Raw genomic sequence first — 12,871 nt, 5'->3', positions numbered from 1 at the left:
TATGTGGGAGGAAGAAGGAGAGAACTGAAGACAAACAACTATTATTTTTAAACAGGACTCAGAAATGTACATTTGACTTTTAATGTTAATTTCACCTGCCTCTTCAAAATTTCACTTGAAGCAGGAATTTTCTTTTAGGAATAGTAATCTTCCCAAGTTGTTCCACTGTTTCTCATTTGAAATTCAGTGATATGATTTCCAGATGGAAATTCCAGTTCATCCCACCATCTCTTCCCCAGCCCCCTCCTTATTTACACACCCCTGATGTAGCGATCCCTGATGACCTACCTCCCACATTTATCCTTCTTACTGAAATCTGCTCCACTGCTCTGCAAGAGTTTTATACATTCCACATTACTGGAAAGATAGGAAAGAAATCATTAAGAAAATAAAGGTGAATTGTACTCCCTTCTGTGTTTACAGGGCTAAAGCTAAGTGCTCCACTGTAACTGTTGACATAAGTTCTGCTAATAAAAGTGAACAGGTTATAATAACTTCATTTCTGACAGAGCTAAAATTTCTACAGTCTTCTTGAAAAAAGGTTCTCTAAATCAATAGAGTCAATCACTTGATTATGTAGTTTCGATGAATATTTGCCATGAGGCAAAGGAACATTATGAATATTATTTTAATTTATCCTTAATTATTATTATATACCCAGATCTTTTACTGGTGCCTCATTAATTATCCAAAGACACTTTTAAAAAAGCATATCATTTATAAGACGATCATTTAATATAAAAATGAGATTGAGGCACTTAAACCTACAATAATTTCATGTCACCTTTAGACAATAAGCCAAAGTGGATGAGTATTACTTTTATCACAACTGAATGAGTTTGCCACGATAACCATTTTCAGCCCAGACAGCCCGTAATGGAAAACAAAACAGCTGCATTTCCCTGTCTTTGTAATCTAGGTAAATAAATGTGCAAGAACCATGGCTGAAAATGATGTAATGAAGCAAAGTCATCTTCCAAAGCTCCTTTGTCATTCACAGAAGCAATAAATCACATTTAGTAGGCAAACAGAAAGAAGCTCATTGGAGTGTATTTTCCTACAGAAGGCTAGGCAACTAATGCTAATGCTAAGGGGAGTTTCAGTCACAGACCCAGAACTGAACACAAACGCTTTGTATACAGTTCTGTTTTTAAAAAGCAGGTTTACAGGAAGACAAACTATTCACCACTGCTCTGTATTAGTTATCATAAACTAACCTGAGTCATTATTTTCAAACCACTAGGTAACAGTGCTGAGCTTGGAGTCAGGAAGACCTGAGTTCAAATCCTGTCTTCATTATCAGCTTAGTGACCCTGGATAAACCACTTAATCCATCTCAGTCTCATTTTTCTCATGTAAAATGGGGATAATAAGAGCACCTACCTCAAAGGGTTGTGTGCTGATCAGATGAGATAACATAAAATGTATTGCAAATCATGAAGCACTATATAAATGTTAGCTATTATTTAAACTAAGATTTTTTTAAGTTTGATTTCTTAATCAGATGCTAACCAGATAAACTCAACTCAACTTAAAATGAGTCTCATTTTCTGTCTGCAGCCTCCTTTCTTAGAGTATAACCTTTTTCAGTTTGTACATATTAAATACAAGCACTCTCCAAGCCATTCATGGTGTTGGGTTGGCATAACATGAGCAGCTACTGAGCAAAATTCTCATTAACAGTGGGAAGCAAATGGATAAAAAGATAATAAAAAAACACATAAGCATGTATTTGGGGGCAACATCAGTCACACACTAGCTACAAAATGGATAAAATAACGTCTTACTCAACAGAGGCCGTCAAAGAAAGACATTTTAGTGAATGTGTTCTCATAGATCATTAGTTTATTGACTAAAATTGTTTCCAGACCCCTGAGATGGAAAAGAAAGACTTCGTATAAATAACGTTCTCAATAGTTTCACCAAAGGAACAATGGGCACATGATCTTGTGTGCTTTACTTATGTCATTTTTATATTCATTTCATTTTAGTGCATCAAAAAAGCCTTCAAATGGTATTCTGAAATGGGGGAAAATGAATGGCTAGAAATGTAAGGGAAGTTACTAGGTTTTACTTTTCTATCACTATCACCTGTTTGTTAGAAAGATGAGAGGCAAATCAAAGAATTGATTTAATTTTATTTTTTGTGGCTACCAGCCTCTTTCTTTAAGACTGAAGACAAATTCCTTTTGGGGAAAAAAAAGTTGATTTTTATCCTTGAATTGGGTCTCTGTTCAAACTCTATGAATTTTTTTTCTTTGGAGGGAAAAAAAAAGAAAATAAGTGATATGAGACATGTGACATTCTTTAAAATGACTGGGACCCTCCCCAGAAAAAGAAGTCCCTTGGTTGACAAAAAACTAGCCAGTGAAGACACAGTAGTAATTAATTCATGAACCAACAACTCAAAATGGCCAACTACTCACCCTCCTGCGGCAGCAGCATGAAGGCAGGTTCTTCCAAATTTATCTGGTGTGTCTATTTCAAAGCCTGCAGACAGCACGTGCTCATTACTAAACAAGGACACTATGCTATACTTTTGTCCTAGTTAAACCACAAGAAACATTGCAGAGACAGAAAAATCAGTTAGTAGAAAAACCAGAGTGCAAGCAATTGTAGTCAGCAAGAGGTTGTCATGGAAACGAAGAGTAACTGCTCAAGCTTGGCGATTCTATAAGAAGAAGAACCGTGAAGTCAAGAAGAATTTATTTTCACATTCAGCCCTGGATGCACCACAGCGCCATTTTTCAATCACAGGGTAGAAATTTATGAAACTGATTGGAGATAACTAGGACAGCAGATTGGCAGACAGACACATGAAGTAAACATGGAATCCAAAGTAGGAAGCTTAACATGCTAAAGGGAGATGTTTTCTTAAGTGAATTCCCACCTTTCTGGTTGATTGGAGGTGTAAAAAGCATGCCTTCATGCAGGGGCTATTTTTACACATGCCCAAAGCTAGGAAAGCCAGATCAGCCATAGGTAATGGAATACATGATAAATGGGTTTCTAAGTTGCCTGAATCAGTTCACAGACAATGTGTGCCCAGTAATCAGGACAGCCCCTTTTTGCCTTTGGAAGCCCAGGGAAAATTCTGCACACATATGTTTGGAGATAGGAAATTAATTCTAGTTCCATGAAGAACAAAAAAAAATAGAATCCCTAGTGGCAACATAAGAAACAAGAAGTTTGCCATAATTTATGTAGCATAAGACAGTATTCTAAGATCATATTTCCCAACCTGTTAAAAGGAATTTTTCAATTTGAAATAGTCCCATGAAAAAGAGATAAGGTGGCAAAGATTCCCTACAAAGATTTGCAAACTTTCACATACAAATAAGATATTCTGGTCCTTTCTTTTTTGAATTAAACGGTAAAAATAGCCTAAAACTTTGCTTCTTATGATTTAATCAAGTTCCTATATTCCCCCAAACCTAAATGATGCTAAACCACAGCTCTCAGTAATAGACAGTGACAGAGGCATTCAAAGGAGCTTCAGCACCAAGGGCTGCTGGGAATGAATCAACATGCAGTTAGGAGAGCTATACACAGTGCAGTGACCGAGCCAACCTAATGACATGAAACACAGGCAGGTACTGCTTTCAACCATCCACTAAAGCCACATGACTCAAACTATTAATTAAATTTGATCCTGGCTAGTGGATGTACCTACCTGAAGACAACAACTTCCTACAGCAGTCAGAGTGAGCATTCAGAGCTGCTAAATGTAAGGGGAACATGCTGTGGATACCGCATCTGAAAAATAGGATATAATATAATAACAATGTCAATATATAATATAATAACAACATCAACACTTGAAACAGTTTCAAGATTTACAAAATACTTTAAAAATATCTAATTTTTTCCTCAGAGCATCTCTGGGAGGTAGGTGTTTTATTACTCAATTGTTATCCCCATTTTACAGATGAGGAAATTGAGAGAAACATAAGTTGTGACTTGCCCAACATCACATAAGTAGCAAATGTCTGAGGCTAGATTTGAACTTAGATCTTCCTATCTCTAGGTCAAGCACTCTACCCATTCTTCTACCTATCAATATATTTCTCTATATAATTTTCTGAATATCCTTAGATGAACATTTGACTTTTCAAAGTCTTTTTTGTTTGTTTTTTGGAGGGGTGAAGGCAAGGCAATTGGGGTTAAGTGACTTGCCCAAGGTCACACAGTTAGTAAGTGTGTCAAGTGTCTGAGGCTGGATTTGAGTCCTCCTGACTTCAGTCCTCCTTACTGTGCCACCTAGATGCCCCTCAAAGTCTTTTCTGATGAAAACTAAAAACATCACTTGAAGTTAAGGAAATCATAACTCCATCAGTAGCAATGTTTTCTGTGTTCATTCTCTATAGTTTTCATTAAGCTAGCCATTTCCAATATCTAACACTGAAAGCCATGTTGATTTGTTCTTGGGATAGAAAATAACATGCATAATCAAACATTCAACATATATTTATCAAGAAACTTTTCTGCATCCATCATCGTATTAGGAACTGAAAAATAAGAGAAAACGTCCACTTATCCATTGGACCAGGTTCTACAAAGCAAACTTTTGGAAAAGAGAATGAATACTTATATTGTGCAAAGGAAATCTTCATGTCTTTAAATTTTTTTCATGTTGTATATTTCTTTAAAAAATTATAATGTGAAAATAGATAGGTATGAGAATTCACAGAGATGAATCTTTGGAACCAAGCATATTTCAGTAGCCCAAATATTTCTGAAAAAAAAAAACTACAAAAATAACGAAAAAATTGGAATCTTACTATAATGCTGTCCTGGAGATCCATGCAATGGGATCATGTTATGGAAAGACAGCTATATTTATAACGAGGTGCTTGGGAAACTTCTGTAAGTAAGTGCCTTTGAATGTGTGACCCAGGAAGACTATATCTTATGACCAATCCTACTCGTAAGCAATTAGTATTGAAATTAGATGTCACAACATCAAGTTTTCCCACAATCTGTTGTTTGAACAGGATGTTTCAGACTTTGAAACTTCATTGCAGCCAGCAGTAACAGCACTATATAAATTTACCTCCTGCCAGAGTTAACTATCTGTGGGTCGCCTCTAGTGTAAATTGGCCAAGAAATGCTCTGCCTCAGAAATAAATTGGCATATGCTCCACAAAACTACTCTGATTGCCTATATAATTTGCATCTCTAAGCTTTGGCTATGTAGTTTTCTATCCCTCCAGTAATTATGTAGTTACATATCTACACACACGTATGGATATGAACATACCTACTATTCATGATATCCAGTGCCCTTACAAATCATGCTAAGTATCACACTCTTGTTATATTGGCTTCCTTCTATTTATTAGCATTTTCTTTTCCTCTTTTCTCCCTTCATTTACTGTTCCTAGATGGAGATTTCCAACATGGTCTCTATAATGGCTGGCATCCATCAAGAAATGCAATTTGCCCATCTTCCTGGCAGTGTCAGGTTGAGGAAAGCTCCTTGTAATTGCCTCCCTCATAGTTTAAAAAAAAAATCTGAAAAGCAATTGCTTCAGTGACTGACCTTGATGCCTGCAAAAGGGTTATAAATGGGGGATGGGGAAAACACATTTTCTGTAAATACCATCAAGGATATTTTTTCAATCTTCATGAGAACAGAAGCAGCCGTTAAATATTTTTATGTGCCACATGCTTTGAAAGTTCCTTGCTAAATGAAGCTCCAAGCAAACCTGATTTTACTTAACCCTTTCTTTTGTGAGGGTAGGGGTGGGAGAATAGCTTTGTGATTTGAATTTGCAGCAAAATAAATGATTAAATATATTTAGTGATCTGTAAGGAAGGTCTAGACACTATCCACATTTTGTGCTTCAGCAGTAAATTTTCCTTGGTCTAAGGTCCTTAGATGAGGGGATTTCTCTATTCTTAATTCTATAATCCTTAATTATTCAATAAAACAAAAGTTATTAATACTCAAATACAAATACAGCAAAAGCTCTTCAAAAGATGTAATATTTTACTGTTACAGAAATGCCATGTCTCAGTGGAACGTTTCATAGGCTGCTATGGCCAGAAAAATTACTCCCTTTGTGTCCAACTCTTTAATAATGAAATTCTCTGGGGTGGCTAGGTGGCACAGTGAATAGAGCACCGGTCCTAGAGTCAGGAGGACCTGAGTTAAAATGTGGCCTCAGACACTTAACACTCACTAACTGTGGGACCTTGGGCAAGTCACTTAACCCCAATTGCCCTGCCTTCCCTGCTCCAAAAAGCAAAAAAAAAAAGAAATTCTTTGTTATTCTTAGTTATCCTAGTCCTCAGACGAGAAACATGGAATCTATCATGGGTCCTGGAGTCCAAACATTTCCTACTTAAGACTGGCCAAAGCTTCTACTCTGCTGGTATAATCTTATCAGTGTGGGTCACCTCCACACTATGATGAGAAACTCAAATAAGACTTTAGAGGAAAAGTCATTGGGAATAAGAATGCAAAGAGGGTAAGTAACCTTTCAGTAGGGAAGGTGTCATGGATTTGGCAGATTTTACTTCTAGCTCTTTCCAACAGACTTCCTACTCAAGCTCCCAGGTAGAGAAAATAGCAATAACTTACATTTGTAGATTGCACTATGATCATAAAGCACTTTGCATACTTTGCTTCATTTGATCCTCACAACATGCAATGCAAATGTTATTATTCCCATTTCACAGAGGAAGAAACTATAGGCAAAATGACTTGCTCAAGGTCCTATCGGTAGGAAGTTACAGAGCCTGGCATTCCACCCAGCTCCTAATGCCTGCTTTGGTACTCTACCCACTATAATTCCCAACTTATATTTCATCACAAATATGTATTAGCTAATTATTTCATTTTTTCCTATTTATAGACTTCAACTCTGAATTAAGAAGGCCTCAGAAAATTCATTTAACAGTGCAATTTCTTTTTCTGCCTAACCAAAGGCAGTACTGTTAGCATCTGTATTGAGGTGGCAAAGATTTCAGTTTAGAGGCAAATAACATTGTTTACATTTAAATGAGATGTTATTGATGCTAAGGTTCAAGTCCTAAGACTAGAATATATCTTTAAGATTGAAATTTTAAAAAATGGATGTTTGTTTAACTGAAATGAACTTCAGACCTCAATCAAAACTTTAGAAACAGTGCAATTCAAAATGAAAAAAAAATTTATTGCTTTAAAGATACCTTATGCAGAAGAAAAAATGGCAAGATTGTCCACAGAAAAAGGGACTTTACTGATTCTAATTAAGCACAAATAAACTATTATATTTATCTCATCAGTTATAAAATTAGGAAATAAAATCTCCAAATGGCACCAAAAATTAACAATGAATAATTTACAAGAAGTAGAAAATACCATTTCAGTTACTACTTTTACTTGGCTATATGTAAAAATTGGCAGAACCAAAATGGATCATTTTTTTTTTCTGATTCAGCATTCATCTATCTTTCTTACTAAACTTCAGAATAAATGAGGTCTAAAAATAAGTTCACTATACAGACCCTATCAAAGATTTATCAATAAATGGTGGTCATAGGGGCGGCTAGGTGGTACAGTGAATAGAGCATAGACCCTGGAGTTAGGAGCACCTGAGTTCAAATCTGACCTCAGGCACTTAATACTTACTAACCATGTGACCTTGGGCAAGTCACTTAACCCCAATTGCCCTGCCTTCCCCCCTCCAAAAAAAAGAGGAATAAATAAACAAACAAACAAACCAATAAATGGTTGTCATGAAAAGCCTGGTCTGGGTATCAGGAGACCAGGACTCAAATGCATGTGACTCTAAGCAAGTCACTTCCCCTCTTCTAAACTCTATTTCCTCATCTAGATATCTAATATCACTCCCAGATCTTAAATCATATAAGAAAAAAATATATGGACAAGTAAGTCTATCAGTTTGGTTAGTTATACTCTTTTGAGGGATGGTTATTCACATAAACCATTATAATAGATCCCCCTTTGTTTTATCAGAAATATCAGCTAGCTTGCTATCAGTGAAGTAGCTCAAAACAGGTTTGCTAACAAACTGATTCCTTAAATCCTGGGAATGACTTTGCACCAGTTTCATTTTAAAACATACCACTTAAGGGTTTAAACAGAGACTTTAAATGGTTTCACCATAGAAGGTTATCCCTGGTCCTCATTTTCCTCATCTGTGAAATGAAGGGGTTGGATTACATGGTCTCTCTGAGGTCCCCTGGACTCTAAATCTGAGATCTTGTGATATTTTTTTTCTATCATGGAAAAGAAATAGTTCTTCTTTTTGGAGAGAAGTGGAGATAAACTGGTTAATATCTGTTGCAAATAAAGGGGAACTAGATAAGAAACAAGAATATATAGAGAATAGTTTGGTCTCCCAACTATAATTTTCTATCCATTGGAGTCTCTCCTAACTTTCAACTTCCCAACCAAAGAGTACTTTTCCCCTGGAATTACCTCTTTCTCTCCCTCCCCCTCCCCTCACCAAAGTGACTAAACATTCCTATTTTATACTGTCATAAACAAATAAAATAATGTCTCACACAATCTATACCTCAGGCCCCAAAGGCCAGACCTTCTAATAAATCAGGCTTTAAAAGCAAACTAATATATGTTCAGACTCTCTAATTTTTTTATATTACCCTAGAGAAAGATCTTCATTTTTTTTGCACAGATTTGGTAACAAGCAAATTGAAGAGAATATGGTTTCCTATCTTCTGATTGAGAGTATGGTGTCTCTCCTATTGAAAGTCAACAATAGTTTTCGAGAGTTTATGATATCAAGTCCAAACTCCTTTCTGATATTGTAGGTCTTCAGTATTATCTGGTTCTGTCTTACCAATTCAATACCTTCCTCCTCTGCTCTTAATTTTATTCAATGCAACAAACACTTTACATGCCTACCTAATATGTGCAAAGCACTGAACTAGACACTGGGGATATACAGGCAGCTCTTAGCCTTTGAGAGTTTAGATTCAACAGGGGTAAATCCCACTTTGCTCCCTATTATTTTCACAATTTTACTTATACTTTTGTATCTTTCTGGTTATAGCTTCCCACCTTACCCCATCCTAGACGCAGACACACACTTTTGTTATTCATCTGTGTCCAACTCTTCATGACCCCATTTGGGTCTTGGCAAAGATACTGAAGTAGTTTGCCATTTCCTACTTCAGCTGATTTCACAGATGAGAAAACTGAGGCAAACAGAGTTAAGAGGCTTGCCTGACACATGCAGCATTCTTCATATATCTAAATATATCTCATGCTTCAAATCCCATTCCTTCTCTGAAGGCTCTTCAATGCAGGTCAGTCACCATTCATCTCTTTCCTTAGACTACCACAGATACTTGTTATCTATTCATATTTTGGCAGCATTTATATCACACAATGTTATATCTGAGGTGTGTCTTGTATCCCTCAATAACCAGCAGCCTGAGATCAAGGACCATGTCATATATTTATTTCCTGTTTCTTTATAGCATGTAGCCCAGTGCTAGACACAGCATAATCAATCAATGAATGACTTTGAAATTAAAGTGAAAACTTTAGTCATAGTCACCTTTAAAATGTAGCAAATACAATCAATTGCTAGTCTGCAACCAAATTATTAAAAACAAAACAGAATAAAAGAGAATATAAATACAATATAAATTCTTTTAGTCATATAATGTATTATTCCTCCTACTTAGTTGCACTAATAATTATAATAACAATAATTATAATAACTGACATGTATATAGTAATATATAAAGTATGCAAAGTACTTTAAATATATTATCTCATTTGGACCCCCTAGCACTCCAGGGAGGTAGGTATTATAGGTATTATTATTTGCACCTTCCAGTTGGAGAAATTAAGGCTTTGAGAGATTAAGTGACTTGCCCCTAGGTCACAAAGAATTATCAGTGGTAAAATTTGAACTCAGATCTTCCAGACCCCAAGATTAGGATCCTAACTATACCATTTTTTCTAGAAGGAAATCAGGAAATAACCTGGAAAACAGTATCATGAGAATACAAAATTTAGAATAAAGCTCAAGTATCCTCTGTAGACTTTTAGCAAGTCACTTAACTCAGTCTTGGATTTCTCATCCAGAAAAGAAAGGGATTTGGACTAAATTATACCTAAGGACCTTTCCAACTCTAAAATCTGTGACCTTTGATTACAGTATGCTGAAATATGCTTGTACCTTCAAGTAACTAAAAGATAAAATCATCTTTTAACCATGCCTGCCATTAAAAGCCATTTTATTTCAAACTTAATTTGTATTTAGAGCAATAGGAGAGCTCTATCTCTAATCTGAATGAATTTCTTGCATGGTGGATTCTATTTGGGAACATTACTAGTATCTGACAATTATTGAACAGTATTTTTTCTATAACCTACTTAGCTGTGTCAGCTCCACTGGTTATTAAGGTGTTAATCAAAAGCTCATGACCATATCTTGCAGCCACATGGAGAGGGGTGTTGCCATCCTTATCCACACAATCAATTTCGCCTCCTGAAAGAGAGATTTTCATATAGCATAATGCAAGGATTTAGGGTGATTCCAGGGCTGGATGATATGTTATTTATATTCACAAAATACCCATTTTTCCCCCAACCTAGTATGTATCTTCATTCCTTAAGGTAAGGCATTACATTTTATCAAAAGGTAACAAAATACTTTTTATGGGTACGTCATTAATTAGAGGTATAATATTAATGACGAAAAGTATATACATGTATGTATACATATGTGTATACATATATATGTGGAGAGAAAAAGAGGGAGGGAAAGAATCTATGAGGACATTTTACAATGTGTCTAATCCAAAGAGACTGTGTTAAAAGTTCCCCGAGGCAAGTCTCACATTATTACAACTGTATTTCTACCCTAAACTAAGAATGTAACCAAATTTAATAAAAATGAAATGTGAAGGCTTGTTTCATCTCAATATTTACCTGCTGATGCAAAAAAAAAACCCCAACACTATAGAAATAGAATTATGTTAAAATATAATGAAACGATCTAAACTATTAAAAAGGAAAATGAAAGTATTTTAACTACCTAGCTTAAGATACAGTCTCCAATGAGGTCCTTTCCAATTCTGAAATTCTATTGGTCTGTAAGAAATCCGCAAAAGCAGGCATGGGAAAATTGAAATTGAAATTAATAAAAATTTTATTTTCATCATCTGTCAGTGCTTTCATAGCATTCTTAAGTGATATAACAGGTATACAATGACAATCATGAAAATAGTCCTTGCCCTCAAAGAATTTACAGTCTAAGAAAGAGAAAGTAGAAAAAGAGAAAGCAAATAAAGAGAAGAAAAGGCACATTCATATAATAAATATTTATTGTATGAGAACTGCCTGGTGAAATCCGGGGTGAAAGGTGAGCAAAAGGTTGCAGGGTAAGGAAGAATGAAGTCAAAGAGAGAAGAGTCAAACAAAAAAAAAGTATTAATTTTCAAGTTTATCTTGTTTGTCTTGATGTAAATTGAATTTTACTTTTAAATATTATTGAGTATTGAACCATATCAAAGAAGCACTCAGAATATTTTGATTATCCAAAAAAGGTCACTCTTGATGGTCCAGTTTCCAAACCATTTTCCTTAGGGAATAAATGGCCCAGGCACCAGAGAATACAACAGATTAGCTGGCAAATCATGCTTGACAAGTCAGTTAACTTTGCACAAGATAGGTGAGCAAAAAAACCCCAAACGTGTATTTCTGAGACTTCATTCAGAAACCTCAGGGTTCAGAAAATGGTCAGTAAAACTTTCCCAAATCTTAATCCCATTTACTCATCCTTTTATTCAACACAACAGCCAAGCTGTCTCAGTTTCAAGCTAGCATTTTCATCTGTATACTTGAAGAAGTAAAAGGCCTTTGGTGAATATGAATTTATGTTTATAATAAGAGTTCATGGAAGAAAGTCAAGTCAATATCTAATATCAAAGACTACATCAGATAATATCACATTATAAAGAACAAAAATATTCAAGTAATAACTCCCAGCAGCGGAGTGATATATGTTTATGTCTCACAGGAAGAGGTAACTTGAAAGATTTTTACTCTTCCCTGATGAACTCCATGGTATCACAGCTGCTTCTCTACTCTTATCAAGCTACCCACTCAACCACTTCCTCTCCTCCTTTTCAGCAGAGGCCCTCACCTCATTTTTTTTCCACTGAAAAAAAAACTCAGGCAGTCTCTAGCAAGCTCCCATTCCTTCATCCTTCCTACTACTGCTGCTGCTGTTGCTACTACTACTACTAGCTAGTTTTCGTTTATATAGCACGTTAAAGTTGTCAAAGTGCTTTATAAATATTATCTCATTCTCATAAAATACCTATTATTCCCACTTTATGGCTGAAGAAACCAAGGCAGGCGGAGGTTAAGTGACTTGCCCATGATCAAACAACTGGTCGGTGTATGAGACTGCTTTTGCAACTCAGGTTTTCCTGACTTCAGATCTAGAGGTCTATTTACCATGCAACACGGCAGCACTTAGTATCTACCAGACATTTTGCTAAGTTTTAGATATAGAAAGAAATGCAAAAATACAAAAATAGCCTCCACGAGGAGCTTACATTCTAATGGGGAAGATAACAGGTATAAAAATAGATGCATACAAAATACACAGGGAAGACAAAAGGTAACCTTAGAAGGGAAAGTTACAGTAGTTTGGAGGGACTGGCAATGGCTTCCTGTAGGAGGTGAGATTTGCGCAGAGCCTTGAAGGAAGCCAGGGAGGCATATAGGAGGAGGAAGAACACAACAGGAGGCACGGGATACAGTGAAATATAAAGGTTTGGAGACTAGAAATGCAGTGCCTGGTACAAGAAATAGCAAATATATCTATATTGGTGAGTTATAAAGTAAGTTGGAAGCAGTAACATTTGGGAA

At 35.8% G+C, this 12,871-nt stretch overlaps 1 protein-coding gene and 1 long non-coding RNA gene across 7 annotated transcripts in view; one reads left to right on the top strand and one right to left on the bottom strand.

The window, feature by feature from the left end:
• The window catches only part of ANKRD44 (ankyrin repeat domain 44), a 366,132-nt gene that overhangs the window by 105,003 nt on the left and 248,258 nt on the right, over positions 1 to 12,871 (bottom strand). For all 6 annotated transcript variants that reach the window (XM_069070155.1, XM_069070154.1, XM_069070157.1 and 3 more), the window contains exons 10-13: positions 10,364 to 10,478; positions 3,674 to 3,756; positions 2,427 to 2,490; positions 289 to 357 (exon numbers count right to left, since the gene is read on the bottom strand). In XM_069070155.1, coding sequence (XP_068926256.1) covers positions 289 to 357; positions 2,427 to 2,490; positions 3,674 to 3,756; positions 10,364 to 10,478 — 331 coding nt within the window. The remainder of the gene's footprint in view (positions 1 to 288; positions 358 to 2,426; positions 2,491 to 3,673; positions 3,757 to 10,363; positions 10,479 to 12,871) is intronic.
• Positions 1 to 12,871, top strand: part of LOC138147598 (uncharacterized) — a 34,141-nt gene that overhangs the window by 18,817 nt on the left and 2,453 nt on the right. The window lies entirely within an intron of this gene.

This window comes from Petaurus breviceps, unplaced genomic scaffold (genome assembly GCF_028583685.1).
Source record: "Petaurus breviceps papuanus isolate PSGF00001 unplaced genomic scaffold, PetGlider_PUasm1.0 90804, whole genome shotgun sequence".
NCBI classification, from domain to species: domain Eukaryota; kingdom Metazoa; phylum Chordata; class Mammalia; order Diprotodontia; family Petauridae; genus Petaurus; species Petaurus breviceps.
Note: the sequence above shows the minus strand (reverse complement) of the source record. Positions and strands in the feature narration are given on the sequence as shown.